Genomic DNA, 27,768 nt, shown 5'->3' on the forward strand with positions numbered 1-27,768 from the left:
TGCTAGGCGCGTGCTCGTCGCGTCCGACGTCGGCGCGCCTCATTGCTAGCTACTCACCATTGCATCTCTATTCTTTCTCATTGTTTTCATCTTCGTATTATTTGCAACGGATTAACTCTATCTAAAGACGCTCTGCCCAGTCTATTGCTCACAGTGCTCCAGCAGCTAGTGAGTGGGCACGGTGGCTCTAATAACCGCGATGCCCTTCCCTTCCGCATCTGACAAGACTTGCGCGGCCTCGACCCAATCTCGCTGTCTCAGTGAAACTTTATGTAGTGCGGCATGATTCCCCTCCCGTTTACGAACTGTGAGAGCGTCCACCCAAACCACTGTGCGGTAATCAGGGTCTACGACCTCGATAGATTCTAGTCCCAGGGGAAGTGAGTCGACCGAGTCAACTCTATGGCTCATTTGTACGCTGCATAGCGCTTCATTCGTAATGCGTAGCCGTTTCAGTTTGTCAAACTTATGATGGCGCAGTGAAGTGCCAATGGACCGGGCCCGTGTCGATATGCTTTCATCCGTAAAGGGTACCTCGACATCGATAGACAACGCTTCCAGCGTTGGCGCTGCATGTTTCAGAGCTACGATGACACTATCCCAACCTAGATCGTCTCTTTCTTCAAAGTCAAGGTGAGAGTGCCGCTCAGGGTAGGTAAGACACACGTCTATCTTCCGAAGCGCTGGCAAACCCTGTAAAAGTGCGTGGAGATATTCGCTTCTGACGCACCTCCTACCATCAAGCATTTGAATCCCCAGCTCAAAATGTATAGAAGTGATGCTGGTAGAAATGACTGCGGGTATCGGGGCTGCGATAGGGTTCGCTCCCAAGAAGGTGTCCCACTGTAAGCTCAGCGACTTCAGATTCGGGGCTCGAAAGAAGTCAAAGTCTGTGATCTCTTCACAGGTCAGGTGTTGCAAACCACTTAGACCACTAATGGCATTGTCGCGAACTTGACTCCCTTGCGCACCGAACCAGTCCTGCACTGTCGTCTCGGTGATCCTTGGCAGTACCTTACCATGTTCCGACGGGCCGAACGGTTCTTGATAGGTTTGTATGTCTAATTTTTTCAGATTGGGGAGCAGGCTGAGGATAAGGCCACCGAGTGACGGCTCGAAATAACATGCAGGCATCGTTTGTCCCCCGATCTTTCCGTCGATGGGAATCTCTTTCTCGCCCTCAACTTGGGTGCAAAGCTTATAATTGAAGCCCACTCGGCGCTCTATATCATCTTCGAGATCTTTTAAACCGCGCACGCATTGTTGGTCTTTACATTCGGACTGTTCGCTGTGCAGTCGCTTAGTGACTGGAAGGACGAGACGATGCACGAAATTCGCGAGTTTCGGATCCTTAATCAACGCTCGGAGGAATTGCATAACAGCACCATGATGATTGTATCCTACGGGAAGGATAGGCGCACGGCATAGAAACTCCGCGGCGACGGGTTGGTATTTCTTTGCAACATGCGCGAAACCTACTAGAGTGGTCTGGTCAACTTTGTTAGAAGTAATCCTGTGGAGTATGTTGAGGATCAACTCATCAGGCAGATCTTCTAACTTAGCCATGCTACTGTAGTGTGTGGCCTACGAGGTAGGCTCGAGGGCGAGAGGTATGAGACCAAGAATGGTTGAGAGGGGATTTCGCTGGGCCTGTATATGTAGTGGAAATCTTGATCACTCTCTGTGTGGAAATGATGTATGCTTTGTTCGTACACGTTGTAAACCTTTGCTTTGATCTGGCGCTGGCGGATAGAAAGCACTGTGTTGGATTAAATCAGATGGTGGTGTTGAGCGTTGAGGCAGCGATCATACCAATCTCATACAAGACATGGGGACACCTGAAGCTCGGTCATTGCGGTCGCTCAGATCAACAAAGCTTACTCTACTTGAAGTCCTTCTCACTCAATGAATCTTCCATCTTCTGTATCCTTTCCCAAGTTTCACTCCACTTCTCCCATTCGCCATCAGGAAGCTTACCCTTGAGGGGAAGTCTTCCGCCCTCCATTGTGCCAAAATTGGTGACCCTCTTGACTGCTTCTTTGATGCCCACAATACCGTACTTTCCAATGAACTCTTCAGCAGTGCTAACTGTGTACTGCAATTCCTTCATCTTCTTGAGGTTCTCATCGGTGATCGGTCTCGTCTCCGCCAGCTTCATCAACGAGCATACAGTCTTGGGGTATATAGCTGCGAGACCATCGATGACACCCGCGGCATCGAATATGACAATGGGACCGAGTTGTTGGCCGAGGCCAGAGTAGACACGGAATTTGTTGTGGTCGATCTTGGGGTCTAGGGAGACCTGGTTGTGCCATGAGACGACGGCGTGCGACATCTTGCAACCGACGATGTTGGGATGTTGCGCGAGGATGCGGTAGGTCTCGGGGGTGACCATGACGCCGTTGGTTACACCAGGGTAGTTGTAGCTGTCGTCTCGTTAGTCCGATACAAGAGGTTCGCGTGATTGAATACCCACATCAGTACAGGCAATGGGCTCTTATCAGCGACAACGGTATACCATTCTCTGATACCTTCCTGGCTCGCCGCGGCTCCGAAGTAGCCAGGCGCAAGGACAAGTCCCCATTGTGCACCCGCTTTTTTGAAGTCTTCCAGCCACTCCAGCGTTTCATCCACACTGTTGATCAATGTGCCCGCCATGATTGGGTAGTCTTTGAAGTCTGCCTCATTCAGCCCCTCACGCACGCCAGAGACAAGGTCGATGCGCTCTTGTCGCGACATGTGAATCGCTTCGCCTGTGGAGCCGAGCAGGACGAGGCCGCGAACGCCATTTTTGGCAAGTAACACAGAGTGCTCGACTTGGGTCTGGACGTCGACAGCGGGCTGCAGCAATTTGGATTCGGATTGGGGTTTGAAGAAAGTCGGGACGGGGACGAATACGCCGGTTGGTGGTGATGATGACATCTTTGGGGCTTTTTCGTAGAATCGCGTTCTCGTCGCGTGGTGATGCGTTTCTTCTTCTTACTGAAGTCAAATGTCAAGCAACAGCTATTACGCGCAGCGAGTACCGCAAGTTTTATTGCAAGTCTTGGTCAGCCGTTCCTCGGGTTGCTTTACTCCAGCTGCCGAAGCTATGCGCCCCGCGGTGGAGCCCTTCTGGCCCTTTTGACCCCGCGTCACCGTTCGGCTTACCGCGAAGGGGACAGAGCGGCGGCATTGTGTTGATTGGCTAAGGTGGAAATGAAGTAGACGCAGATGGCTATGTCATTTTTCAAATGAAGAATATCCTTGAGATTCTGACAGCAACTTGGCATCGACAAACCCGGACGCCGAAAGAGATAGTAGAGGAGAGTAACGAAGAGCGTAAGCCATGGGGAAAATAGCAACAATCGAGTACTTTCGCGTCCCGCCGCGTTGGCTTTTCGTCAAGATTACCGATGCAGATGGAAACTTTGGTTGGGGCGAAGCATCACTAGAAGGCCACACACAAGCGGTCGAAGGATGCTTAGACGCTTGGGCTGAGCGTTACGTTGGCTTCGAAGCAGAGTGAGACGATTCCTATTACGCGAAGTGGTATCAATGCTGACGACATAACAGTGACATTGAGCACATATGGCAAATGTGCTGGCGTACCAGCTTCTATCGTGGTGGACCAGTCTTTATGAGCGCACTAGCTGGCATTGATATTGCACTCTGGGACCTCAAAGCTCGGAGACTCAATGTGCCAATCTACCAACTCCTCGGAGGCAAAGTACGCGACAAGCTCAAAGTGTATGCATGGATAGGCGGAGACCGACCAAACGATGTCAAGGAACAAGCGTGAGTATTTCGAAGTGACCAGGGTACACCGCTACTAATCGACCCATACAGTCTCGCTCGCAAAGCCCAAGGCTTCCACGCCGTGAAAATGAACGCAACAGAAGACATCGGCTGGCTCGACTCCCCTTCAGTCCTCCAATCCGCTGTCGACCGTCTCAAAACCGTCAAAGACCTCGGCATGGACGCCGGCATGGACTTCCACGGACGCATCCACAAGCCCATGGCCAAGCAACTCGCGCGAGCCCTAGAACCACACCATCCGCTCTTCATAGAAGAGCCCTTGCTCTCTGAACACATTACGGGTATCACATCCCTTCACAACCAGACCTCCATTCCAATAGCCCTCGGCGAACGTCTCCATTCCCGGTGGGACGTCCGCCCCTTCCTCGAAACCGGCTGTGTCGACATCTTGCAACCAGACATCTCGCACATCGGCGGTATATCAGAAATGCGGCGTATAGCCTCCGCCGCAGAAACCTACGACGTAGCCATCGCGCCTCATTGCCCCTTGGGACCCATCGCCCTCGCTGCATGTGTTCAGGTAGATTGCACAATAGCCAATTTCGCCATTCAAGAAATGAGTCTCGGCATTCACTATAATGCTGGTAGTCAGGATCTCACGTCTTATGCAAAGAATCCTGAGGTGTGGGATGTGAAGGATGGATATATTGAGTTGATGAAAGGACCGGGGTTGGGGATTGAGGTTGATGAGGATATGGTTAGGAGGGAGAGTAGGGATGCGAAGGCTTGGGTTAGTCCCGGGTTCATTGGGCCTGGGGGAGAGGTTAGGGAGTGGTAGAATGTTGAGGTTTACATCACATTTTCAGTGCGTGGATAGAGGCTTCATAGAGAGGCCTGGAGGTTTGCAGCATACTTTTGCCTGGTGGGCAGAGACGTCATGGGTAGGCCTGGAGGTATAGGCTGCCTTCTGTATGAAGCTTGTAAAGCCCGCTGCCCACGTGAGTACCTCCTCGACATTCTATGCATCTCTCCGCTCAATATTCTGAGGTGAAGGCGAACACAATAAGTAAATTTCCTACCTTCACCTGCCCGGTTTTTTCCTATTATCGTCTCGAGAAGTCACCTCGACTTTCCAATCCCACCTCACAATAGGCAAGTAGCTATTGTCCCATTCTTTCCAGCTTTCCCGCTCCCAGATAGCAAGTATATAAAGAGCGATTTCTCTCGTTCCCTCTTTTCTTTCTCAAGCCCACACACACACACCACACCCATACAAGATACCATCACATTTCTTCGCCAAAATGGCATTCCTCTTCTTCCTCGTCGTCCTCACTCTTCTGGGCTGGCTCGCTTGCGAGCATGACGACTTCTGGGCTTCTTCCCCTTCCTCTTCTTCTTCTTCGGTCCCTGCGGCTGGTCCGCATACCACCCGCTCTCCGCTTTCCTCTTCGCTGCCGCGTCGATAGCGTCGAGCTCTTGAGCGTGCTCGTGCTCGTGCTCGGTCTCGGTCTCCTCTCCCGGTCCCGGAGTGGGCACGTCCTGGCTCACTCCTTTCGCCGCCTCGCCAGCAGCAGCAACAATACCCGCCCTCTAAGGGCAAGTACGACACGTTCCTGGACATCAGGTCCACTGAGGCCTCTGGCCAGATAGAAAGAGTTTGGGATCCGGTGTGTGGGTGGCGCTGGCGTGCGGTCCGTGGTGAGAGATTGGCTGCGAGTTTGGTTCCCCTTCCAAATTCACGTCCCCCCTCGCCTTTCGTCGCTCCGGTTCCTCCTCCGGTCATGGTTCTTCCTGCTCTTGTTCCCGCTCCGGTTCCTGTGGCTGTTTCGGCACCACCCATCCCCATTGTTGCACCACCGCCGCCTCAGCGCACAGTCGCTGAAATCCTGGCCGGCATGCCGTCGAAGCCCGAAGGGCTCACACACGTCTTTCCGCTTCCGGCTCCAGCACCATTACCACAGCTACAGCCTCTGTTTAGTGGGTTGTCGCTGGAGACACTTGCCAATTATGCTCCGGGCTCCCTGGGACTGGTGCTGCCCGGCTTCACATCCTCGGTTCCGGCTCCCCTGGCTCCTCTCCTTCCTCGTCACCCCTCTCCCCCAGCGGAGGCTGATCATAAGCCTCCGGCTGACGACAATTCCGGATTTGTCGGGCCGCCATCTTCCCTCTCTCTTCCAGCTGGGGCCGACCATAAGCCCCAGGCTGATGACATTCCTGGACCTGTCGCGGCCCTCGCTCCCCCCCCCCCCCCCCCCCCCTCTTCTTTCACCTTCGGGCTTGGTTCTGGAGCTGCTGCTCCGTCCTTCGGTGGTGCCTTTGGTGCCGGTTTGGCCTTCCCGCCAACCTCGTCTTTCTCCTCCGGTCCCGCCTCCCGCCCCTCCTCGCGCCGTTGCGGTGGTGGCCGTGGTAGTAACGTCATCTATCAACTCCGCGAGGTCGCTGCCCCGGGCATCAAAGATGACCCCGGCGACAAGAACTCCCTCCAGGAGACCCTCCTTGACGCTGGGCTCGTCAGCATCCCGCTGGTCATGGGGGCCGACTTCTCGTACGTGAGCTCGACCGGTCTGGACAAGATCGCCGACTACATCTCCGGTTCCTCCCTCGCCTCTTTCGAGACGAATCTTCGTCTCAAAGAGAACGGACTTCGCTCGTTTGCTAACCTCCTGCGTTGGCAATACAAATCTGGTCAGTCGCAGCCCCCTGGTGGGACTGTGGCTCTTGGTCAACCCATCTCCGTGCTGGCACGTGTTAATGGGTTGGTGACTGGGTTTGTCGCTGACAATGGGGGTCAGCAGCAGCTACTTGAAGGGAGCGACTTCTATTTGTGGGCGCGGGCGTGGCGCTACCTGGAGAAGTTTGGCTGGCAGGAGCACAAAGTGCAACTGAAGCAGGAACTGGACGCGGCGGTGTTTGGGCAGTTGGAGAAGTTGGCGAGGCTGCACCAAGCCCACTGGTTGAGGTTCCTGAAGTCGTCTCGAGCTCAGAATTGAGGCGGTGGAGTGCAGCTTTGTTTGCGAGCGCCGTTTTGGTTTGCTCTTCTTTGTATGCTCGCTGTCGGCTGTTCCGCGATGAGTACTGCACTTCATGATTAGTAGATAGTTGAGAATGGTACCTTTTCTGTCTTCTCATGCCGTCTCCAAACTGTGCATAGCTTTGTTGAAGTGATGTATTATACCTAACCTTGATATTCTCAACTACTTCAAACCTTGACATCTTCAAGCCTTCAACCCATTGGAGTACATCGCGCCATCTCAAGACCCCCTCGTTCTTCGTTACAAACGTCCGCGTATACCTCCAGGCTGTCCCATGCTACTCTTCATCAACATTCTCCAGATAGGAATGCCCGCTGAAGTGTTTGAACTTAACCGGCATCGGTGACTCTCCTAAAAGACCGGAATGATGTACTGGCGGAGGTGGAAGATGAATGGGTCGAAGACCGCCAGGTAGCAAGGGCGTAGGCGGGATAACGATCTCGGCTCGGGCGGGCGAGCCAGCTGGAGTAGTAGAACCGAGTGTAGAAGCAGCCATGGAACTGGTGCTGTTGTCCCCGAACGTAGTCTCATCCTGTTCCACAGCGTCGTCACCTCCATCCACTCGAATTGAAGGCGCCATCATGTTCGTATTGCGATATGCAGCCACACTCTCTCCCATTGTCTCATCGACATACGCGGTTCCACTCCAAAGCAGCGCCTGCCAAGGCCACACGAAGCTCTCGTCTTCCCAAGGCCAGGTGTGCGTCTCAGTGTATTCCATCAACGCGAACGCAGCGAATATGAGCATGCTCGCACACAAAAACCCGATCTACGAGCCGTCAGTAAGGTCGTCCACGTAGCTTCCGCGACATACATACCACAGCGGCAGTTAACTCCTGGGGTCTAGGGAAGTACCCGGGCTGCTCATACTCTGCAATAGCAAAGATGGCGCTGGCAGCAAGTGCGATCAATGCATATTTGTACTTGGCGAAAGTCGCGATGATCCTGCGATGTTCTTGGCGGATGTTTTCGGGAATGAGGAAATCTACAACTCGTGTTGTGATGCGACGTAGGAAAGGAGATATAGTGGCGGTAGCGGTAGCGGTAGCAGGTATTATCCCTGAATCGGACTTTGGAGTGGCCATCGTTGAGGGTGCGGATGTAGAGGCGGCTGTGCGGGTCGATGTCGCGACTGCCTTGTTCGCCGTCAGTGAGATCATAGGTACTCGAAAAGTCTGTGCGACGCGCTTTCCAATGCGAATTCTTGGGCGTGAAAGTAAGGAAAGCGCACACTGTCCTATCTGGGTAAGGAAAACAAACAAAGAAGACTACGAGCATAGCAAACGCACGTCCGCGCATTGCAGCAAACACCGGGTGAAGAATTGACCTGTCGTCTCCAGGATGATCTACGGCAGGAGCTGCATAACTCCGATGCAACAACTTCTTAACAAGATCAGAAAGCGGTACTGATCGATCCATCGTACTCATATAACATCTACGCATCCCTCAATGAAGATATCAGGAATCTATTCAGGGTATATCGTCAATCTACTGCCTAGTCTTCAAACAGCACTCACTCCTTCGGCTTGAAAACACGATGCCTCGCCAAAAGTTGCGATATCATGAAATGCGAAACGTCCTCGTCGGCCCAATATGTCATGTGACTCGCTATACTAGCCAGGAGCGAAATATCAAAAGCCTGTAGCAATGTCAGAACACATCAGCACATACGATAGAGATGGACATGTTACTTACGCCTTCTTGGATACTGTAATCCACACGACCGTTGCTGTTCAGCGCGCGGACTTTGGCTTCTTCCTTCTTAAGTTTGCGACTTCGGTCTTCTAATTCCTGCCATTCGAGATCTTTCTCCACGTCCCGCTCGCCATCTTCGCTTTGTTGGCTCGCTCTTCGCTTTTGGAAACCAGCAAAAAGGGTTTCGATGTCGCCTTCGATGAGGGTGGGAGGATGTTCGCCGTCTGTGCCCTCGGCAATGGTTTCTTGTCCGAGGCGGCGGCGACGCTCTTCGCTGATGAAGGCACTGGTAGGCTCGTTGAGTCCTGGCACGAGATTGACAGCGCTGTTCGGGGCGGGTGCCGCGGCGGTGAGGGGTCGAGAGGTGCGCTGTCCCTGTGAAATGCTGCCTGCGCCTGTCATCTCTGTTCCTGATATGCCGAGACTGCGGTTGAGGAGTCCACTGGCGATGCCTGGAGTACGTATGTTGTCAGCTTGTAGTTTCTGGTAACGAACAGATCAGGTAGCCAGAGGCGATGTAAACTTACCAGATCCTAAAGAAGTCCAAAAGTCCGTCACACCCTGGCCAACGCGCTGGCCGATACCAGTAAAGCCTTGCGATGCGGGCGCACCAAAGATGCCTTTTTTGGTATAAGGCAGAGGCTGAGCCTTGAGGGCTGACATGGCTGGCGATATCAAAGGCTCGATACGATAACTGATCGGGTCGGTTGGATGGAAGATGTTGAAGACCTGCTTGCATAGAGGCGAGGAAGTTGTGATGTCGAACGCATGCTCGTCTCCACCCTGTGAGAACGGGTCATCAATGGATGTCGCCGGTGTCTTTGGCGGAACGAATCCAGTGGTAGAATTCTGTGGTCTTCCGACAATTGTACGCCCCTTAAGCATCTGGAATAGGCCAATAGGCGATCCAAGAGCATAGAAATCTTCTACCTCAAAGTCCAGCTTCAGGCCCTCCTCGGTGGACCTTCGCTGTTTGGCCGATTGTGTGCTTGGTTTGGCTTTTGGATCTTTTTGGATGCATAAAATATCGAACATGATGGCAGACCCGAGCGAATGTCCAACCAAGCTCACCTTGCCTTTGAAGGAGGGATTGCGCTCCTTGAACAGACGGTAAGTACGGTTTAGCTCATTCACGACGATTCGAGAGATATGGCCCTTGTAGGCGGGACTTTGATACAGCAGGATGTCAAGCGCGAGATCAGTGAGGAAATTGCGGACAGCGGGCACGCCTGTATCGTTAGTATCAGTTCTAGCTCGAGATCATATCACTGAACTCACCTTCAACAGTTATATCTTCGAGATTAGGGTACTCCTCGTCTTCATGGTCGAGGTCACCTAAATCGTGTTCTTTGCGATTGTGCTTCAAGCTTTGCTTAGGGAAGTCCAGCAAGTGTCGCCAAATGATGGGGATGACTTGTATGCGGTTGTTCTTGGTCTCTGATTCCGTTTCCGCATTCAGGGCTTGCAGATCTGGCGAAGCTGAATAAACAGACTTGAGGGACTTGCGCAAAGTGTTGACGTCGTGAATGAAGTTAATGGACTCCATTCGCATTCCGAGGCGTTGTCCGATGCCATGTGTTACCAGAAGCAGATGCTCGATATCACGGTCTTGATCACTGCCATGCTGGGTTTTGTAGTCTTCACGCATCTCTTTCTCCTCACGCTTTCGCATCTCCTCTTCTTGTTGTTGCTCATATTCTGGTTTCGAGGACGTCATCAGAGACGAGACCTGTCGTTCGAGATTGCGCCTGCGCGTTTGGGAAGGCGACATGCTTCGCTCATTTTCCGACGCTTCTCCGTCGGCGTCAGAGTCAGACTGCTTGCCGTGGTCTGAACCATACGCCAGGGCGGGTGTAGCCGGTCGATCCTCCTGTTTTGCGCTTTGAGGGCCCTTCACTGGGGTCGGTTGTTTCTTCTTTTCTTTAGGATCGGTGTACCCTCGGATGTACTTGTACCCAGCATAATGCGCTCCTCCAGCGAAGCGCTGGTACAGGGTACTACCCATGCGCGACCACATGTCATCGGTCAACATCCAGGCTGTCGTCTCGTCTTGATAGGTAACGGTGGAGTTCAGATGTGCGCCGAACAGTCTGTGTGTGCGCGGTAAATCGGCGGGGGCATTGGAGGTCGTAGATGCGTCACCGGGCTTGGAATCGTTCGACTGTTTTGAAGCCTCCTTTTGTAGATTGTCATAAGATGACTTGGGCGTAACTGGATTAGATGTCGAATCGCGATTCAGCTTGGCCAACTCTTTGCGGTGGTCCTCGCCAGCACTTGGTCCCATGGACAGCGGCCGAGCGCGGGGTTGCGAAACAGCTCGCTTCTCTTCTTGCTTCCCGAACTTCCACGGCTTGACTTTCAGGTAGCCCTCCTCAAGCTGCATGGCTAGACCTTCATCGACAGCCTCCCCATCTGGTGTGAACCAGGTCCCTCGCTTCACGTCGTATACAGGACCCAGCCAGTACGATGGCGCCAACTCGCGTGTCTCGATCTCGACATCGAACAGGTAGTCTTCGTTGACGGGCACCTTTGTGGTTTTGGGAGGAGTCGCGCTCGCTTGGGTGGGCGTCGTGGGGCTGACGATGCCCTTTCGTAGTTCGTCGGCATCGGCTTCGTCGGCAGTCTTCTGGAAGGCGGCCTCGATGGCGCGAGAGTCGCTGGCACCGAACGGTATCCACTTCTTGGGTTTGGGCAGGGCGGTGTCTGGGGCCATGGCATGTTTCGAGAGTGGTTTGCGCTTGGGCGTCTGCCAGAGTCAGTGCCGCAACGGAAAGCAGGAGCGCTCTGGATATGACGACAGCTCGAAGGTGTAGATTCGCTACTTACATCTATAGCATGAAACCACCTCACAGCCAGCGGAGGGCAGTCCTTGGGGTACCGCTTGAGACTCAGCCTGTACCTCCGGTCAATCACATGGTCTCCTCCTTGCTGGGGAGCCAGCACTGCCGCGGCTCTATCCTTCTCCTTCTCCTGCTCTGCCTTCTTCGCCTTGTCCGCACCCCCCTCGGCCTTGGATGTCGCTGAGGGGTTGGGAGTGCCGGCACGTGAAGGCCAGGGGGATAGATTGGAGAGGAAGCCCTGCTTGTTATCCGGAGCAGCCATTCTGTCGACTGGAGGGGCGTCGCCGCCAACGCGCAGCTTGCTCAGCCAGGACTTTGTGCTGTGTCGTGAAGCTTGGAAGTGTGGAGCCAGCGGCCTTGGGCGGGGCGATCGGCAAGGCACGCGAAGATGGACGCGTCGAGGAAACGTGTTGGCGTTGGAGACGGACTTAGGAGGATATGGCAGGGAGATACATGTTATACAGTCATCGGGCGGTGGCAGGTGTCAGAAACATGGGATTGCATGGGCTCGCTGGTGTCTTGCATGTGCTTCTGAATTCAGGGCCGCAGCATGGCCGGAGCGGCTAGTTACATCACCGGCAGACGCGCGGGGCAGCCGACTGCTCTTCTACTCGCGTCGCGCGTCGACATCACCACACCGCCAGCCCTCAACACCATGGTCATTCGCACCATACACGATCTGAACGCCCAGCAACAGGCTTCGCCGCAGGCTCTACCTAGGCTCTTTACCGACACAGAGCGCTTTTCTCTCGCTGATGCTGTGCATCTGAAGCTAAAGCTACAAGCTCTCGATCGCGCCATATCAAGCATACGGCCAGATAATCATAGCGGAAATGATATCACCAATATTGACAATGCCTGTAAAACAAACCCATCTGGAGGAACCGTCTACGTCGCTGGCTCGGAGAGGTTCTACCTCGTAGTAAAAGGCCTCAGGGGGCCACGCGCCACTGCCGATGCTTATGCTGAAGCATACAAGAATGTGCTACGAGGCAGGCCCTATGCTAACAAGTACAAGCTATCCGGGTGGGCGGGGCCAATACCCACCTTCTCCGAGATACGTCCTCTACTACGGGATATTGACATTGCCTGTGATACCAACCTCGAAAGCGCCTTTGCCATACTCGAGGAAAGAGGTATGTGCAGAAGGGCACACATACTCTGCCTCGACTGACATGGACTAGCCAAACCCTTTCCCTTTCTTCGACTTCCCGCTGAGCTCCGGCTCCACACGTACTCGTTCGTTCTTCCCCCCGGGCCTCGCATCGTCCTTGACCCTTCACGTCAACACGTCACACGTCCACGCCTCGACATCATGCGAACCAACAGGCAGTTACACAATGAAGTCAGGAAGTTCTTCTACAGGAACCGAAGGATGTTCATCCAAGTAGGACCTGTCCTCATGGACAAAGAGCGCGCAATTGAATATGACGACGCCTTCAAGTGTTTACACATGTCAACTACAATAAACCCGACTACCCTGCAGCTTCTGAAAGAGATGGAATTTGAATTCTACAAACTTCAATGCGGCGAGTGCTATCCCTCAGAGTCGTGGATGAACCCCATGAGCCGCATATATGACACACTCAAGCTTGAGCGTATCCGCATCACCTTTACAAAGCGTGATCGGTACCATTTAACAGCAGCAATGGCTTTGAACCCTGAATTGCTGAAAGTGCAGCGGATCCAATACGAGAAATTGGAGCGCTTTGGCAGGTGGTTCATCAACCAGATTCCGGCGTCCGTGGACGTGTCGTGGTCACGCGAGGACGCAGCAATTTTCTTTAATAGTACTGCTGTGGAGCAGCGTTTGTATCAGGCCATACAAGAAAGAGCATCCCCTGGAACAGGTCAGGTTGTCGCGGTACAGGGACGATTTCAGCATGTCCCATGAAAGGACGGCCTCGGACTTGTCCATGCACAAATGTAAAGCGCGGATGCTCATCTATTCAATGTCCAGCATTTTGAGCGGTATGAGTGTACTGTTGCCTAAATAAAGTGAGTGAAGGTGAAGAAGCAGCCTCTTCTCTCACCTGCACCGCTCTTAGTCCAAAAAGGGATAGTGTCGTTGTCGCCTGACTTCCTGCCTCTTACTATACGTGTACGCTGTCTTGTATTACCCGCTACCACTAACACTACTCCTATCAGGAATCGAAACTACAGCGCGTCTTACTGCAATGGAGAAGACCGCGACGATCAGCGATGACGATTCTACCGGTACTGCTCTTCTATGTGCACACAGCCGTCTCGTACAACTGCCCGTAGAAGTCCTACAGTCCACTGTCCACTATTGCTTGCACTGCAGCCTCCCCAGCATCGCATGTATAAGCCCCGAGCTACGCGCCCGTGTCGAACGACAGCTATATTGCGACGTGGTCCTAGGCTGGAAAAGTAAGATAACGACGCAGCCACGCGATCTATGGCCATTCTACCGAACACTTCAGTCACGATCTGATCTAGCGCGAAGGGTGGAAAGCCTCAACATCGAAGTCGTTGATCGCACGCTTCACGTTGACGTCCCTGCGTCTGGTGTCATCCCACAGGGCCCGCTGTTCCCTTCTACCATACGAGCAGAGCTAGATGAGCTATACATCGCCGGTGCTCTTCCTCTCTACCACATGACTGAGCTGACATCCCTCGACTTATCGATTGTACACGACCATGAATTCAGATATGACGATGGGAGGTTCACGCTCGTTTCCGAGTACCTCAACAAACTATTCTCTGGGTTCGACAGTCTCACAGCACACCTCACGCCATTTCCAGGTCTGCAAAAGCTACGAAGCCTCAAATTCCAAGGCACTGAGTTCCACTGGGTATTCGCCAAGTCCCCGTACTTGGAGCAGATTCATCACACTCGTGCCAGCCAAATTTCGGCAGATGGGGCCTCGTCTGAGGTCAACGCTACGCTTAAGACTCTCGAATTACCAGTACACTCGGCTGTTCTGTATCCCGCTTGCATACACTACGATGCCCTGTCACCCTTTCTCGCACACCTTCCTCGCTTGCGAACCCTACGTATGCCCTTCAATGACGCCGACTATGGATCAGCAGGTTCCTGTATGGATTTCTTTCTCAACAGCAGCACCCAGGGTAGCTACTCTATCTTGCTACAGAAGCTCCAGCCAGTGGCAGCTGTTTTGACTAGATTAGAGCTAGACGTATCTACTCACTGTGGTGAGGTCGACACCTTCTTTCTCGGCTATGTACTGCTGGGAGATGGCTTCCTTGATTTCAAGGCGCTCAAGCATCTTTTGGTACCTTATCAATGCTTGCTTCCGCGAGAGACTCCTCAGTGGTCGCATATTCTGCAACCGGCGAATGAGATACTTCCGCCATCGCTCGAGACCTTGAAGGTTCATCTCCCAGAACATGCATTTCTTGACTGGCTTACCACCTTGTCTTACTATGGAAACAAGCTTTCTGTGCTACAACGCATCGGTATTGCGTGTTCGAGCTGGGTTGGAGCCAGCTACGAAGACCTTGTGTTCATCTCGTATCCACATCCTGCGCTGACCGTTCTTTCCTCGATGAATATCGATTGGAGTATAGACGTCCCAACATGCTGCTGGGACCGGTGGTGGGACGATTATGATTTCCGGACATGGGATGCGGTTGCGTGGATGGATAGGACTTATGGTCCTTCGTATCGTGGTAAGCTTTAGATACGACGACCCTAGGTGAACTTAGCTACTAACGTGTGTCTAGGTACAGTGTTCCATCCTACTCATGGTGACCATTCGGAACTGGTTGCGCCCCCAGTCACCATCGAGGAAGAAGCAAAGAGCGTAGATGCTGCCGATTCTTCTGTCATGCAATACACTGCCTCTGAACTGGACATTTCGTTGGAAGCAACTACTACCCTGCTCCACGATTGGTAGAAGAGGCGTTGGCTCAACTCGATCGATCTTGGACTTCCACTCAAGTAGCGGTGGCGGCTATTGAAAGCATAACAAGGATCGTTGAAGATGCTTTTGCACATGGCTTTAGGCTATTACTCCGAGGGGAGATACTGAGATAACTTGAAAGCATAAACATAGCAACACTATCCCAAACACGACAGTGTGAAGAGTGCATGTGATGTCTCGTGAAACATTTCTTCACAGCCAGTCTTGCGAAAGTCCTCCTCTCAGGTATGTTGTGAGGCGAAGTAATTATGAAATTGCTACCTTCACATTGCGTCGGCGCCAACACGAGAGCTGAGCTGTGTTCTCTCGCCGCTCATACTTTTCTCAAAGCCTTCAAAGTCTACCCCTCGAAGCTCTTCCGATTCTTCCCTCTCCCCACGAAACGCATTGATCAACCAGATCGCTACAACCACAACATTGACGCAAACCATCCATACTCACTAACGTAGCCCAATATATCTACAAATATGGCGTCTCCACACTAATATCCAGAGGCTCTTTCTGAGGAGCTCATGACCTTCGATATATCCACAGCAGCTACGAAGTCCTCAAAGCCAGGCCTAGAAGCTCTACCCGTCGAGCTCATGAAGTTAGTAACTCAAAGTACAGATGCCAAGGGCAAGCCCATTCTTTCCGGCAGCGACCTGTGCAATCTCCGCTCTACAAGCCGTCCTATTCAACAAACAACATTTGATGACTGGGTAAAACACTGTTTTACTACCCGAAAACATATGCTTTCCCACGTCAGTCTACAATGCCTTCTGGGCATCTCCACCAATCCTGTTCGAGAAATTTTGTGCAGGAAGTGGCTATCGGACCTGAATATGTGAACGAAATGCTGGCTCCCTGGTTGCAGCTACAGTGCAGGTCTGGACACGCGGATAAAGACTGGCCCAAGACATATGCGCCAAAGCATGGAAAGCTTGTTGACGAGCAGGAAGAGTTCGATGCCAGCGACGAAGCCGTGGAGATGTTGAAGTGGACACTGCAAGGCTTCCCGAACTTAAAACACGTACGTATTGACTCTTACCCAAAGAAAAGCGACGATGATGCGTGGACTGAAGCCTGGGGATCGAGGAGAATCCTTCGCAACATGGGCTGGGGAGCCTCCGGGAATTGGGCGGATCCTTCATGGGCACTTCGTAATGAAGGAAAGACCTGTCGCCGTAAATTACATGGCCGTTACGCCAAAGTACTCTCAGCGCTGAGAGGTATCGAAGATCGCAAAGACTGGACCCTGGAAGTCGCACTGCATACGATGCGATTGCGCTACGAGGAACGACCGTTCGATAGCTCGAGCTCCGATTGGGCACGTGTTCAACACCGAGTTACACACTTAAAGTTCAATTGAATATTCGAAATCTTTGAGAAGCATTGGATCGTATCGTTGCTGCAGTCCGTTAGCGGTAATCTCAGATCGCTTACGTTGCTCAACGAGACAGTGCCCATGTTCCTTCGATACAATCAATTCCCTGCTCTCACGCACGTCGTCATCCATAATGGTAATATCTCATCACCTCTGTTCAAGAGATTTCTGTTCAAGCACGGAAAGACACTTCAAGGCATCGACCTTCGTGGCTTGAATCTCTGGGGATGGTATGACGACAAAGATGCGTTTGAGCCGTCCGACTTTGAGGATATCGAAGATTCTGATTCTGACGAGGATGAAGTGGGACAATAGGTTATGGAACGAAAGTCGAAGCCGGGACTCGTCGAGCTAAAAGATGGAACCTGGTTTACGATCTTCAAGCAGTTGACGACGTTTCCTTGCCTGACAAGCGTTCGATTCGCCAAACTCCTTCAACTCCAGCCCCAGATCCACAACAATGTACACCAACCCGGCATGTAGAACACTGAAAACGTATCTGAACATTTCACTGGCGGCTTCTCGCTTGCAGCTGAAACAGATGAGGTAGTAACGCGCCTGGGTCGCGCTGTGAAAGAGCGCATCGCCGTTGAAATGTTAGATAGACGTGGGCGCGACAAAGTTTGGTTCTCCGATGGGTGCTCGGAGGACTGGGATGCTTAGACTAGAACGCGGCTGGGAAATGGCGTGAGGCATGCCAAGGCGTGGGATATCCAAGAGACCCATCTCTTGCGTGCTTGTCTGAATCGTGGTAGAAGTGGGGTAAGCCCACTTTTATGCACATGTAGTTGAGTTGAGGCCATTACGGCTGTCAGATGGATGCAAATTTTCCCTGGAGATATGATTGTACATGACGCCAATTGGAGTTATTGTGCGCGCAATGTACCGTATTCTTCCCTGGTGATACTACGACAAAGAGAAGGAGCATGTTACGGTCGTAAAGCGATACGAGAGATCTAGCGTGCGACTAGAACCTTCTGTAATCAAGATGGAAGGTGTGGAGTAAGCGGACCTTGGTGCTTGATGCGCGGCTGCAGAAATGATTGTTGAGTCTCGTGACCCGCGACGGAAAGCTCGGCGCTGCAGTCAAGCCACCGGTGACAGATAAGAGCGACAAGAGGCTGGCTTGGGCCCGTCTCAGTGGGGATATACAGGCGAAATACGCCTTGTCATGTTGGTATCAAGCTTCGCCGTTAGCATGCGGCGTGACGACCTCAGCAGGTTCCACGGAGGTTGCTCGGAAAGGTGTTGGGCGCCTGGGGCGATACGAAGGAATTGATGCTTGGCGGAAGGGTGTCCGTGAAGGTAAGTGGCTTGAGCATCTGTAGTCGATGGCAGAGTGCTTGGAATCTGGCGCAAAATGACGTTGGTGTTGTGGCTTCGGTACGGAAGTCGGCACAATTACGCCTGCGCCGAGAATTTAGCACGGCTAGGCGGATCATAGGCGAGCGGGATGCTTGGCTGGGACCGAACAGCTCGCCACCTTCGTTCTTTCACCCCCGCTCGCAGTGTTGGCGAACGGGTGTTACCAACCCCGCTGTCGTCATGTCCGGCACGATTGGCAGCGCTTTAGCATCGCACTGACTGCTCAATCTTCTCCGCATCATTCGATGATGATGTTGTGCAGTGTGGTAGAGTGCGGGCAGGGCCAGATGTGCCATCCAGTTCATCAAGACGTCTGACAACCAAACGTTTGTGGACATGCATGCATCTCTTTGTTGACGAGTGCCGACCGTTACCGACGATGACGTTCCCTGCACCGGTCCCAAGATAGTCACCATCACGCCAAGCTCTCGATATCGCACGGTTCTTGGCTACCCTCATGGTGTGTGCACCCGCGTGCCAACTTGCTTGTTTAAAGTCTGCCATGTCCCCGGATCTAGATCTTTTGTCTGCATCCCATCTTCTTAGCACCTCAATCACTCACTATGGGCAAGAAGGCACCGTCTCTCGAGGGCCACAAGTCCGGCCAGGCTAACGAGCCTCTCTCCAAACCCGCGCATGCTCTCCCATGGAAGGACGTCGTCACCGAGATCAAATGTAACGATGAAGACGGTCTGACTACTGCGGAAGCAAAGTCGAGGCATGAGAAGTACGGCAACAACGATCTTGGCGACGATGGAGGTGTATCACCGGGCAAGATTCTGCTGAGGCAGGTTGCCAACGCAATGACATTGGTATGTTACCGTCAATGAACACACTGTGCAACAAACACTAACCTATCTCAGATCTTGATCGCTGCAATGGCTGTATCTTTCGCTATTCAATCGTGGATTGAGGGTGGTGTAGTAACCGCCATCATTCTGCTTAACGTTGTCATCGGTTTCGTCCAAGAGTTCAATGCTGAAAAGACAATGGACTCGCTTCGATCGCTCTCTTCGCCAACAGCTACCGCTGCGCGAGACGGAAAGACTGTCACTGTTCCGACCATTGAGGTTGTTCCCGGTGATTTGATTGAGCTAAAGACAGGTGACACTGTCCCGGCTGACATCCGGTACGTTGAATTACGCTAAACTAATTTGTACGTCACTGACTCGCATGCAGTATCATCGAAGCCCTAAACTTTGAAACTGACGAGGCTCTACTTACCGGCGAATCCCTCCCTGTCAACAAGGATGGCGATGCCGTTTTCGATGAGGACACCGGCCCTGGTGACCGCCTCAACGTCGCCTACAGCTCTTCGACCGTTACCAAGGGACGCGCCCGTGGTGTCGTCTTTGCTACTGGAATGTACACCGAAATCGGGTCCATCGCCATGTCTCTTCGACAGAAGGGTTCGCGCGTCCGCGAAGTCAAGCGCAAGCCTGATGGCAAAGCCAAACCCCATCGCTACGCTCAAGCATGGTCTTTGACTGTTGCCGATGCTGTTGGTCACTTCCTTGGTGTCAACGTTGGTACTCCCCTTCAGAAGAAGCTCGCTCGTCTCGCCATCCTCCTTTTCGGTGTCGCCGTCGTCTGCGCAATCATTGTTTTGGCCGCCAACAACTTCTCCAACAACAGCGAGGTCATCATCTACGCCGTAGCCACTGGTCTCAGTATGATTCCCGCCTCCCTAACCGTCGTCTTGACCATCACAATGGCCGCCGGCACAAAGCGCATGGTGCAACGTCACGTCATTGTTCGCAACCTGAAGTCGCTCGAGGCTCTTGGTGGTGTCACTGATATTTGCTCCGACAAGACTGGTACTCTCACACAAGGAAAGATGGTTGCAAAGAAGGCGTGGATCCCTGCAAAGGGCACATACTCCGTTGGCCAGTCCGATGAGCCACACAACCCCACCGTTGGCGCTCTGACATTCAACCCCAAGCAGCCACGCCACATCGACCCTGATGTCGACGAGAAGACAGAGACATGGGAGGAGCTTCTACAGGATAACGAGCATTTGGTCGACTACCTCAAGGTTGCTTCGCTCGCCAACTTGGCTCATGTTCACCAGACTGACGAGGGTCAATGGAACGCACGAGGTGACCCAACTGAAATCGCCATCCAAGTCTTTGCCTCTCGCTTCAAGTGGAACCGTCTCGAACACACCGGTGGTGACTCACCTGCCTGGAAGCAGCTCGCTGAGTTCCCCTTCGACTCCGATGTCAAGAAGATGTCCGTCATCTTTGAGGAAACCGCCAGCTCCAAGAAACACGTATTCACCAAGGGTGCTGTCGAGCGTGTCATCTACTCCTGCACTCGCGTGTTCAACGATGAGAGCGAATCTGGTGTTGACCTTGACGACGACTACCGCGAGGAGATCCTGGCTAACATGGAATCTTTGGCCTCCATGGGTCTACGTGTTTTGGCGCTCGCAAGCAAGGAGTACGACGGCCCCGCACCTGAAAAGGGCGAGGACCTCGACCGTGAGAGCATCGAGAACGGACTGACCTTCCGCGGTCTTGTTGGACTGTACGACCCGCCCCGCCCCGAGACTGCTGGCTCCGTTCGTCAATGCCAGAAGGCTGGTATCGAAGTCCATATGCTCACTGGTGATCACCCTGGTACCGCTCGCGCAATCGCCATCGAAGTCGGTATCGTGCCATCGAACATGAACACTCTTCCCAAGGAAACCGCAGATGCCATGGTCATGACCGCATCCCAATTCGACAAGCTCACCGACGACGAAATCGACGCTCTTCCCCTGCTTCCTCTCGTCATTGCTCGATGCGCCCCGAACACCAAGGTCCGTATGATCGATGCCCTTCACCGACGCAAGGCTTTCACCGGTATGACTGGTGATGGTGTGAACGACTCCCCGTCCCTCAAGCGCTCAGATGTCGGTATCGGTATGGGTACTGGATCCGATGTTGCCAAGGACGCTTCCGACATTGTTTTGACCGATGACAACTTCGCCTCTATCCTGAACGCTATCGAGGAGGGCCGCCGCATGTTCGACAACATCCAAAAGTTTATTCTCCATCTACTCGCTCAGAACATTGCGCAAGCCTGTGTTCTGCTCATTGGTCTCGCATTCAAGGATGAGAGTGGACTCTCAGTATTCCCAGTGTCTCCTGTCGAAGTCATGTGGATTATCATGATTACCTCCTCTCTTCCTGACATGGGTCTCGGTTTCGAGGTCGCTGCACCAGACATTCTCACTCGCCCACCTCAAAATGTAAGTTCACTTCGCGTTGATCGACTCTTTGAATACATGCTAACAGATTGCAGCTCAAGCGTGGTGTCTTCACCGTCGAAGTGATCCTGGACATGTTTGTTTACGGTCTTTGGATTGCCGCTCTCTGTCTGGGCGCGTTCTCCCTGGTCATGTTTGGCTTCGGAGATGGCAACCTCGGAAACGGCTGCAACGAATCGTTTAATGATACTTGCGACACTGTCTTCCGCGCTCGTGCGACTACCTTCGCTTGCCTTACCTGGTTCTCCGTCTTCCTGGCATGGCAAATGTTGGACATGCGACGCTCATTCTTTATGATGCAGCCCAACTCTAAGAAGTACTTTACGCAATGGGCCATTGACGTCTGGCGCAACAAGTTCCTCTTCTTCTCTATCGTTTTCGCTTTCGTCACCATCTTCCCTGTCCTGTATATCCCTGTCATCAACGACACGGTCTTCAGGCACAAGGGTATCAGCTGGGAATGGGCGATTGTCTTCGTCGCTACATTCCTGTTCTTCCTCGGCATCGAGTCGTGGAAGTGGGGCAAGCGTGTGTACTTCAGGAAGCGCGATGCTAAGCACGGCGTTGCTAGGAGAGGCTCCATTGACCTAGAATCACGCGTCTTTGAGCGATACCTTAGTACGGCTATCAGCACCGACGGCGAGGACGGTGAGAAGAAGTCAAGCGCATGAGCAACGATGCAACGCGATGAAGTATGATATCTTTCGAGCAATCTCTTTGAGAGTTCTTAATGTTTAGGCCAGGCTTGGTCCTGGCAAAGGCGTTTGAAGTCGTTTGCATAGCCCGCGATTGCGATACCACATGCCATCATGGCTGCGATCAAAAGGCTTTTCATAGTTACACAGCATGTACATAGTTATTAAGATACCATAACGAATAAAGCAATCAGATCTTACTACCCATTTTCACATTTTCAAATTCGTCTGTGTTCGATAAACAGATCTGGTTAGAGCTTTATGGGTATCGTCGTTGCAGCGGCACAGGACATGCACCTCGACATGAGTCCGCCGCACATCCACACCACCACATACCCAACCACCCAAACTGTAATTCAAACGAACTGCAGTCAGACCATCACGAGACGATTGCGAACACAAGAAGGCCTCGACACGAGTTATGCACCGTCTTCAGGCGTCCTTCCCTGAAAGTTTGTTCGGAGGCTTGCACAACACCCAGCCCGCCCGGCCCACATAATCCCCACAGCCTGCCCACTCCGCCATGCCATGCCAACCCTTTCCGCTCCACTCACACCAAGACCGACACAGTGCGTCTTGTCTAGGCGCCTAGACCGCACCAAGGATTTAGCGTGTTGGTGGAGTACGTCAGCCCAGGGATGCAGCACCAGCAGTAGTCTTGGAAATGGCCTGAGCAGGCCGAAAAAGGTTGAGCCGATGAGCGGCTGGGGAATCGTGAGGCGTGGCGCTTGCGTGATGGTATTGAGGAAGTGCAAGCTAGGGCTCTGTTGGACATGGGAGTACTGAGAGGACAGGTGCAGCGATGTTGGGAACGATTGGGTTTATTGCTTGGTCTTCCTTTTTCCCGTTACCCGTTGCCCTTGTGTTTGCGCTCTACATTATCGTTCGCTACCATCCCCGGTACTACTGACGATGCAAACCAGCGTTCAGCCCAACCAACTCGACCAGTTCACACACGCAACATCCTACAAGTTTATCGGACCGTGATAAGGATGGATAAGCTGCAGCTCGGCGTTTTTCAGCCGTCCACACTGCGAATCTAGACTCCAAGCCAAGCTTCCTTGAGCGTAATCAAGAAGTGGCGAAAAAAGACGTGGCTGTGGAGGCTGAGCGCGTGGGTGCAGGTGTCATAGGAAACGCGACAGCGCTCGGGTAAGTGGGCCTCCGGGGTAAGATGGGGGTACTAACAAGTGTTAAGAAGTGAGCACTACGCACACCTTCCAAGATCAATTGAGTGACTCGAAAAACCCCTCTGTACGGCCGCGGAAAATATCATTCATCACATCGAGTACACGATACGGACGTACGCATACGATAGACGCAAGGACCTGCGATTTGTACGCGCAATCGTCCTCGCTGGTTTTGCCGGTGTACCCGCGCTCTTCTTCCGCCGCTCCCCCGTCATCGCAGATCGCCCACGTTTGGCCTTCCCCGCACCACAGCAAACAAGTGTCGAGGGCGAGACGCATCCCTTCCCCCCAGCTCCCAAGCTTGAGCTGCATTCCCCCACACGCACGTCAGTCGAACCAAGCCAACGCTGCACCCGCATCTCGAAAATTTGGAAACAACAATGCCTGCGGTCTCGAGCCACGGATTTGTTCGCAGTCTGGAAGCGCGGGAATGGCGCGATACTGTTGGGCAGTCTGGGATGACGCCTACGGCGTTTAGTTTTTTGATTCCGGTGTTTGTTGTTGCTATTGTGGCGCCTTTGTAAGTTTTGTTCTGGGGTTTCTTCGACTCTTGTGAGGGATCGAGTCTGTGGGACCGGCATGGACGTGGAAAAAGTTGGGCTAATTGTTCTTGATATAGTCTGTGTATATTCTGCATCCGGAGAAAACGACAGGTTGTCCCTGTCCCAGTGCGCCCACCTCCGAAGGCGAAGAAGCCTGCGCTCAGGCGTGCGGAAGCAAGGGAGAAGTTGAATGAAGTCACCGAGGTGGTGAGTCTTGCTGCGTCATCACCATCACAACATCGTGATGGCGCGGTCGACGACAACGAGGAAACTCTTGGGGTAGTAGAGACACGCTCAGTGCTCGAAAGAGAATGGTAAGTTTAGAAGAACAACCACACCCATCGCGACTTCAGTAACTAACATCCCTCGCAGCGCAATATGTCTCTCAACCCTCCACGCCCCCGCCCCACCCGAACCCGCCAAACTCTCTCCAGAAACACCCATAACCGATGCCGCGGCCCTACCCGCCTCGCTCCCCCAATCTACAGACCCCTCAACAACACCCTCATCCTCCGATCCCACCGACCCAACAACTAGCGCTACCATCACCACCGCAAACCCCACCCCCGACTCCGAAACCATCCTCAAGCTCCTCGTCTGCAGCCACGAATTCCATGCAGACTGCCTCGTCTCCTGGTTCGTCCTCCGCAAGACCAGCTGTCCGATATGCCGCTCCATGTACATGAGTAAGGAAGCGCTGGATCAGCACGACGAGGAAGAAAGGATCGCACTAGGTGGCGATGTAACGCCTGCGGCGTTGGAAGCGGGGACTGCGAATCAGACACCGACGCCCCTGGCTATGAGCAATTGGCAGTACTTTTTGCATGGAAGTGGGTTGAGGAGACAGCAGATTGTTGAGGCACGGACGAATGCTCAGGCTCAGGCACAGGCTCAGCCGGCGGTGGAGTTGCAGGATCGTGCGCCACAGACGGCGGAGCAGGGTGTGGATGGGAGTGGTGCTGCAACTGCAACTCCCGTGGAGACGCCGGTGCAGCAGCCAGAGCAACCGTCTAGGTCGAGGTGGCAGAGACTTTTGAGACGGTAAGCAGGTTACGATACAAGATGGTTATGACGACTTCGACATGTTGAGATGATTTCACGGTCTTTGGCATGGATAGATAGTAGAGCCTGTTTTCCTTTTCGAGATACCCCTGGACGCATTGTGGCGCTTCTGTCACGATTCAATGAATACAATTATGATTATGCTTTTACTCCTCCTGTTGCAATGCTCGAGCTATGCCAACAAGAATGACTCAACAAGAAACCTCGTTTTTGACTCACATCTATGAGTGCGCGAGTGTGTACTCCTTGTTAATCCAGTTCATCTCAAAGTACTGCACTAACCCGTAGACAGTGCGACGATACAAGCAATACCAAAGGATCCCTCTGAACGAAAGAGATTGAGAGACCACGGTATAGCCAACGACAAACATGTTGGTTTCATGTATCAGGAATGGAACCTCCTCAGATTTCCCGATGCTTCTAGTCGAGGCTCTGTCATGCCTATTAATTCACCGCTCAGGATCCAAACCAAAAGTCGTTCTCACTCTGGGTCGCAGGATCGAAGGAGCCGTTACCGGCTGTCACTAGACCCTCGAACTGTCCCCAACTAGCAAAGTCCGACCAGTCGAGCAGATCGAAGGAGAAGGTTGGGTTGGTGGTATTGTTGGTGCTGTTGTTGAACGCCCCTGTTCCGTCGATGTCGATGTTGTTGCTGTTACCGTACAGCAAAGGTGCAAGATTCGGCGCAGACGCGACAGGATCGGGGTTTGGCGCCGACATTGATAGTGGGAGGAGAGAAGTGTCTTGGAAGCTGGCATTGTCGGCTACTGGTGTCGATAGTCTGCCTGACTGGCGTACTGCCTCAGTTCTAAGCTCTTCCAATACGACACAATAACGATGTGCAAGGCAGTCTGTATCACTGACTGTCTCCAGTTGTCTCTGACATTTGACACCAGCCTCGAAATATCCCTCGCATTCTACTTTGGTCTTCACACCCAAGCCCTGCTGAATGCGATGGATGTATAGCACTACCACTGCACAGAAGGCGTAGTACTGGGTAAACCAGAAAGAGCGGAAGAGGTTGGATGCCTTGAAAACGTCGTCCACCGAGCGTACAATGGACATGGCGGCTTCGAGGCAAGCGGTGATATTCGCCGATGCGTCATACGTCGTGCTCAGGCCGGCACTCCAGTTGGGATGGGTGGGCATATGTGTCAAACTCGCAAAGTCTCGCAGTAAGAAGGGTCGGTGGATAAGCAATAGCGCGTGATGGTACGCCAGATTCAGCACCGAACGCTGACGCTGGTAGACTGGTATGAGCAACTGGTTGTCGATACGGTCTATCGAGGTCGAACCGGAGAGGAATCCTGACAGCGAGTTCTTCCACGCGTGTAGTTCTGATGTGTACTTTGAAGACAGCTCGATGCGTAAGGCTAGACTGGGTGGACGAATTGAGTAAAGATCTCGTAGCACGAGAGACACGATGCGTGTCAACTTGATGTGCTCAACTGGCGCTGTCATTAAGGAATAAGTAAGCCGCGAGGGTAGGTTGATATAGTTCGGTTGGAGATCGTTGTCGTTGACGATCGTAGGAAGTTCCTAAACCCGCTGTGTTAGTGGTCGCCAACTTTGATGACGCAATGTACACCTACTTGATCGATATCCTCGTCTTTGAAAGTCCGTGGACGACCTAGAGCAGCTGCGAGGTACTTGTCCAGTGAATATGCCACCCAAAATAGGCGTCTTCGGCTCTCGATCTCTACATAGTCCACCTTGGTCGAAGGATCGCATTTCCTTCCACGATTCAGGCCGATAGCGAAGGCGAGATGCGAGAGCTCGCCGAAGAGACTCCAGCAGTGGTTGATGCGAGATTGCGTCAGGAGGTAGAAACATTGCAGCAGTCGCGCCTGAACGCTCGCTAGTCTTACCGCGCCACGTTCTTGCAATAGTTGGGCTTCGGCTGCGCGAAAGTATCGAGCGCTATTCGATATCAGCAGAGCCTCCAACAACGGCAATATTAACAAACCTGCTAGTCTGCACCGTACTACCAAGTGGCATATACGCTTGCGCTTGCGCAAAGACCACCATCAATAATGCAACTTTTGCTTTGCCATCTTCTTTATTTCTCATCTCACCTTGAGTGTCATAGAACTCCTCGACAAGCTGTTCGATTGTTGGTCGATGTAGAAAGCGATGAGTTGGAGCTGCGTAGTCAAAGTACCGCTCTACAAGTCTCTGTGCATCAGGCTTTGGTGGCGGGACGAAGATGGAAAGATCAAACTCTGGGAGGGGCGCGTCGCCAAAGGTGAAGATGGTAGAGTCATGCGACAAGGAAGAATTCGTGTGCAGACGCTTCTGAATACGGATGAGAAACGATGCTGCACTCGAAGAGCCAACATAGTGACCTTCTTGATCTCTTTGGGCTCCCTGGGGTACTGGAGAATCTCGCGAGGCAGGGCGATTGATCTGGTCGGTAGCAATGCCTAGAGCATTTGATTCGGAGTTGTCGGGATTTGAATAACTCGGTGGGTCGATAGGTGTCAAAGGACTAGGATAGATGCGTGGATATTGTGTTGTCGATATCGCAGTCTCTTCTTTGGCAGACGTTCCTGAGGCTAAGCTCTCTTTCCGCCCTGAGGCTAGTGCATCTGAAGCTATCGCGGGATCGTCGACAATGACAGAAGGCAGTCTTCCTCGAGTATACGACGCAGTAAACTCGCACGGCAACCCGGATCGCAGACAGAGCGCACAAGGGCATCTTCCAGTACATCTAACCTTTTTCCTGTTCTTAGCGTTAGTGCATCCTTAGAATCTATGCAGCACCGCATGTGCGCCCAAATTTCCACAAGCTCACTTCTTACATCGGTCGCAAGCTCTACTGACCCTACTCCTCTCACGCTCCTCTCTCCTTCGCTTTGCAGGTGGTGATCTCGGTTCGTCCGAACTTGCGCTTGCCGGGGTCACAGTCGTGACTGCTTCGATGCCGTTGGCGGGTGTCCATCTAGCAGTCGATACATGCTTCGGCTCCACGTCGGCAGAAGCCGTTCGAGAAGGATTGTTCTCGTTCATGGCTGAAGCTTCGCAGTTCGTCGTCCTTGGCTGCTGTTCAGGTTCAGGAAGTGGAGTCAGAAGTTGAGAGCTC

General features: G+C 52.9%; 12 protein-coding genes across 12 annotated transcripts; 7 read left to right on the forward strand and 5 right to left on the reverse strand.

The window, feature by feature from the left end:
• Positions 1 to 103: 103 nt before the first annotated feature.
• On the reverse strand, positions 104 to 1,566 carry BKA58DRAFT_416110 (uncharacterized protein; the record flags this gene model as incomplete). The annotated part of the gene is made up of 1 exon (XM_046172582.1): positions 104 to 1,566. The coding sequence occupies one exon, from the start codon at positions 1,564 to 1,566 to the stop codon at positions 166 to 168; it is 1,401 nt and encodes a 466-aa protein (XP_046030941.1). The 3' UTR covers positions 104 to 165.
• Positions 1,567 to 1,763: 197 nt separating this feature from the next.
• Positions 1,764 to 3,036, reverse strand: BKA58DRAFT_350643 (uncharacterized protein). The gene is made up of 2 exons (XM_046168525.1): positions 2,477 to 3,036; positions 1,764 to 2,426 (listed from the first exon to the last, which is right to left on the reverse strand). Exons 1-2 carry the CDS (start codon positions 2,920 to 2,922, stop codon positions 1,883 to 1,885), a joined length of 990 nt encoding a protein of 329 aa, XP_046030942.1. The 5' UTR covers positions 2,923 to 3,036; the 3' UTR covers positions 1,764 to 1,882.
• Positions 3,037 to 3,145: 109 nt separating this feature from the next.
• BKA58DRAFT_12479 (mandelate racemase/muconate lactonizing protein-like protein) lies at positions 3,146 to 4,729 on the forward strand. The gene is made up of 3 exons (XM_046164245.1): positions 3,146 to 3,504; positions 3,556 to 3,777; positions 3,829 to 4,729. The coding sequence occupies exons 1-3, from the start codon at positions 3,329 to 3,331 to the stop codon at positions 4,574 to 4,576; spliced, it is 1,146 nt and encodes a 381-aa protein (XP_046030943.1). The 5' UTR covers positions 3,146 to 3,328; the 3' UTR covers positions 4,577 to 4,729.
• Positions 4,730 to 5,298: 569 nt separating this feature from the next.
• On the forward strand, positions 5,299 to 6,728 carry BKA58DRAFT_464074 (uncharacterized protein; the record flags this gene model as incomplete). The annotated part of the gene is made up of 1 exon (XM_046174896.1): positions 5,299 to 6,728. The coding sequence occupies exon 1, from the start codon at positions 5,520 to 5,522 to the stop codon at positions 6,726 to 6,728; it is 1,209 nt and encodes a 402-aa protein (XP_046030944.1). The 5' UTR covers positions 5,299 to 5,519.
• A 183-nt stretch (positions 6,729 to 6,911) lies between these two features.
• Positions 6,912 to 8,415, reverse strand: BKA58DRAFT_12494 (uncharacterized protein). The gene is made up of 2 exons (XM_046164252.1): positions 7,589 to 8,415; positions 6,912 to 7,539 (listed from the first exon to the last, which is right to left on the reverse strand). Exons 1-2 carry the CDS (start codon positions 7,928 to 7,930, stop codon positions 7,048 to 7,050), a joined length of 834 nt encoding a protein of 277 aa, XP_046030945.1. The 5' UTR covers positions 7,931 to 8,415; the 3' UTR covers positions 6,912 to 7,047.
• On the reverse strand, positions 8,190 to 11,835 carry BKA58DRAFT_12489 (DDHD domain-containing protein). Its single transcript, XM_046164249.1, has 5 exons — positions 11,292 to 11,835; positions 9,744 to 11,211; positions 8,993 to 9,694; positions 8,466 to 8,917; positions 8,190 to 8,409 (listed from the first exon to the last, which is right to left on the reverse strand). The coding sequence occupies exons 1-5, from the start codon at positions 11,565 to 11,567 to the stop codon at positions 8,284 to 8,286; spliced, it is 3,024 nt and encodes a 1,007-aa protein (XP_046030946.1). The 5' UTR covers positions 11,568 to 11,835; the 3' UTR covers positions 8,190 to 8,283.
• Positions 11,836 to 11,926: 91 nt separating this feature from the next.
• BKA58DRAFT_372644 (uncharacterized protein) lies at positions 11,927 to 13,384 on the forward strand. The gene is made up of 2 exons (XM_046169150.1): positions 11,927 to 12,441; positions 12,490 to 13,384. The coding sequence occupies exons 1-2, from the start codon at positions 11,961 to 11,963 to the stop codon at positions 13,197 to 13,199; spliced, it is 1,191 nt and encodes a 396-aa protein (XP_046030947.1). The 5' UTR covers positions 11,927 to 11,960; the 3' UTR covers positions 13,200 to 13,384.
• A 34-nt stretch (positions 13,385 to 13,418) lies between these two features.
• Positions 13,419 to 15,357, forward strand: BKA58DRAFT_328465 (uncharacterized protein). The gene is made up of 2 exons (XM_046168123.1): positions 13,419 to 14,959; positions 15,014 to 15,357. The coding sequence occupies exons 1-2, from the start codon at positions 13,483 to 13,485 to the stop codon at positions 15,184 to 15,186; spliced, it is 1,650 nt and encodes a 549-aa protein (XP_046030948.1). The 5' UTR covers positions 13,419 to 13,482; the 3' UTR covers positions 15,187 to 15,357.
• Positions 15,358 to 15,815: 458 nt separating this feature from the next.
• BKA58DRAFT_12509 (uncharacterized protein) lies at positions 15,816 to 16,731 on the forward strand. Its single transcript, XM_046164254.1, has one exon. The coding sequence runs from the start codon at positions 15,968 to 15,970 to the stop codon at positions 16,562 to 16,564; it is 597 nt and encodes a 198-aa protein (XP_046030949.1). The 5' UTR covers positions 15,816 to 15,967; the 3' UTR covers positions 16,565 to 16,731.
• A 1,712-nt stretch (positions 16,732 to 18,443) lies between these two features.
• Positions 18,444 to 22,119, forward strand: BKA58DRAFT_372649 (uncharacterized protein). Its single transcript, XM_046169151.1, has 4 exons — positions 18,444 to 18,756; positions 18,808 to 19,073; positions 19,124 to 21,179; positions 21,233 to 22,119. The coding sequence occupies exons 1-4, from the start codon at positions 18,508 to 18,510 to the stop codon at positions 21,866 to 21,868; spliced, it is 3,207 nt and encodes a 1,068-aa protein (XP_046030950.1). The 5' UTR covers positions 18,444 to 18,507; the 3' UTR covers positions 21,869 to 22,119.
• Positions 22,120 to 23,199: 1,080 nt separating this feature from the next.
• Positions 23,200 to 24,906, forward strand: BKA58DRAFT_12548 (uncharacterized protein). The gene is made up of 3 exons (XM_046164272.1): positions 23,200 to 23,602; positions 23,702 to 23,938; positions 23,997 to 24,906. Exons 1-3 carry the CDS (start codon positions 23,463 to 23,465, stop codon positions 24,667 to 24,669), a joined length of 1,050 nt encoding a protein of 349 aa, XP_046030951.1. The 5' UTR covers positions 23,200 to 23,462; the 3' UTR covers positions 24,670 to 24,906.
• BKA58DRAFT_12531 (fungal-specific transcription factor domain-containing protein) lies at positions 24,906 to 27,743 on the reverse strand. The gene is made up of 4 exons (XM_046164260.1): positions 27,488 to 27,743; positions 26,653 to 27,408; positions 26,279 to 26,606; positions 24,906 to 26,225 (listed from the first exon to the last, which is right to left on the reverse strand). Coding segments are annotated over exons 1-4 (2,169 nt in total). The 5' UTR covers positions 27,490 to 27,743; the 3' UTR covers positions 24,906 to 25,142.
• Between the last annotated feature and the right edge of the window lie 25 nt (positions 27,744 to 27,768).

This window comes from Alternaria rosae (assembly GCF_020736505.1).
Source record: "Alternaria rosae strain MPI-PUGE-AT-0040 chromosome Unknown BKA58scaffold_1, whole genome shotgun sequence".
Taxonomy (NCBI): domain Eukaryota; kingdom Fungi; phylum Ascomycota; class Dothideomycetes; order Pleosporales; family Pleosporaceae; genus Alternaria; species Alternaria rosae.

Bases quoted from the DNA above. Each gene is read 5' to 3' on its own strand.
- BKA58DRAFT_12548 (XM_046164272.1), top strand. From the start codon at position 23,463: ATGCCTGCGGTCTCGAGCCACGGATTTGTTCGCAGTCTGGAAGCGCGG. The intron at 23,603-23,701 runs GTAAGTTTTGTT...TTCTTGATATAG, and splicing joins GTTGCTATTGTGGCGCCTTT to TCTGTGTATATTCTGCATCC. The intron at 23,939-23,996 runs GTAAGTTTAGAA...CATCCCTCGCAG, and splicing joins TCAGTGCTCGAAAGAGAATG to CGCAATATGTCTCTCAACCC.
- BKA58DRAFT_372644 (XM_046169150.1), top strand. From the start codon at position 11,961: ATGGTCATTCGCACCATACACGATCTGAACGCCCAGCAACAGGCTTCG. The intron at 12,442-12,489 runs GTATGTGCAGAA...GACATGGACTAG, and splicing joins TGCCATACTCGAGGAAAGAG to CCAAACCCTTTCCCTTTCTT.
- BKA58DRAFT_12479 (XM_046164245.1), top strand. From the start codon at position 3,329: ATGGGGAAAATAGCAACAATCGAGTACTTTCGCGTCCCGCCGCGTTGG. The intron at 3,505-3,555 runs GTGAGACGATTC...ACGACATAACAG, and splicing joins TACGTTGGCTTCGAAGCAGA to TGACATTGAGCACATATGGC. The intron at 3,778-3,828 runs GTGAGTATTTCG...CGACCCATACAG, and splicing joins AACGATGTCAAGGAACAAGC to TCTCGCTCGCAAAGCCCAAG.
- BKA58DRAFT_12531 (XM_046164260.1), bottom strand. The intron at 26,607-26,652 runs GTTTGTTAATAT...GATATCGAATAG, and splicing joins AGTACGGTGCAGACTAGCAG to CGCTCGATACTTTCGCGCAG. The intron at 26,226-26,278 runs GTAGGTGTACAT...CAGCGGGTTTAG, and splicing joins AAGACGAGGATATCGATCAA to GAACTTCCTACGATCGTCAA.
- BKA58DRAFT_12489 (XM_046164249.1), bottom strand. From the start codon at position 11,567: ATGGCTGCTCCGGATAACAAGCAGGGCTTCCTCTCCAATCTATCCCCC. The intron at 11,212-11,291 runs GTAAGTAGCGAA...TGACTCTGGCAG, and splicing joins GGTGGTTTCATGCTATAGAT to ACGCCCAAGCGCAAACCACT. The intron at 8,918-8,992 runs GTAAGTTTACAT...TACGTACTCCAG, and splicing joins TTGGACTTCTTTAGGATCTG to GCATCGCCAGTGGACTCCTC.
- BKA58DRAFT_350643 (XM_046168525.1), bottom strand. From the start codon at position 2,922: ATGTCATCATCACCACCAACCGGCGTATTCGTCCCCGTCCCGACTTTC. The intron at 2,427-2,476 runs GTGGGTATTCAA...ACGAGACGACAG, and splicing joins AGCCCATTGCCTGTACTGAT to CTACAACTACCCTGGTGTAA.
- BKA58DRAFT_12509 (XM_046164254.1), top strand. From the start codon at position 15,968: ATGCCTTCTGGGCATCTCCACCAATCCTGTTCGAGAAATTTTGTGCAG.
- BKA58DRAFT_328465 (XM_046168123.1), top strand. From the start codon at position 13,483: ATGGAGAAGACCGCGACGATCAGCGATGACGATTCTACCGGTACTGCT. The intron at 14,960-15,013 runs GTAAGCTTTAGA...ACGTGTGTCTAG, and splicing joins TTATGGTCCTTCGTATCGTG to GTACAGTGTTCCATCCTACT.
- BKA58DRAFT_12494 (XM_046164252.1), bottom strand. From the start codon at position 7,930: ATGATCTCACTGACGGCGAACAAGGCAGTCGCGACATCGACCCGCACA. The intron at 7,540-7,588 runs GTATGTATGTCG...GACGGCTCGTAG, and splicing joins AGGAGTTAACTGCCGCTGTG to ATCGGGTTTTTGTGTGCGAG.
- BKA58DRAFT_372649 (XM_046169151.1), top strand. From the start codon at position 18,508: ATGGGCAAGAAGGCACCGTCTCTCGAGGGCCACAAGTCCGGCCAGGCT. The intron at 18,757-18,807 runs GTATGTTACCGT...AACCTATCTCAG, and splicing joins TTGCCAACGCAATGACATTG to ATCTTGATCGCTGCAATGGC. The intron at 19,074-19,123 runs GTACGTTGAATT...ACTCGCATGCAG, and splicing joins ACTGTCCCGGCTGACATCCG to TATCATCGAAGCCCTAAACT.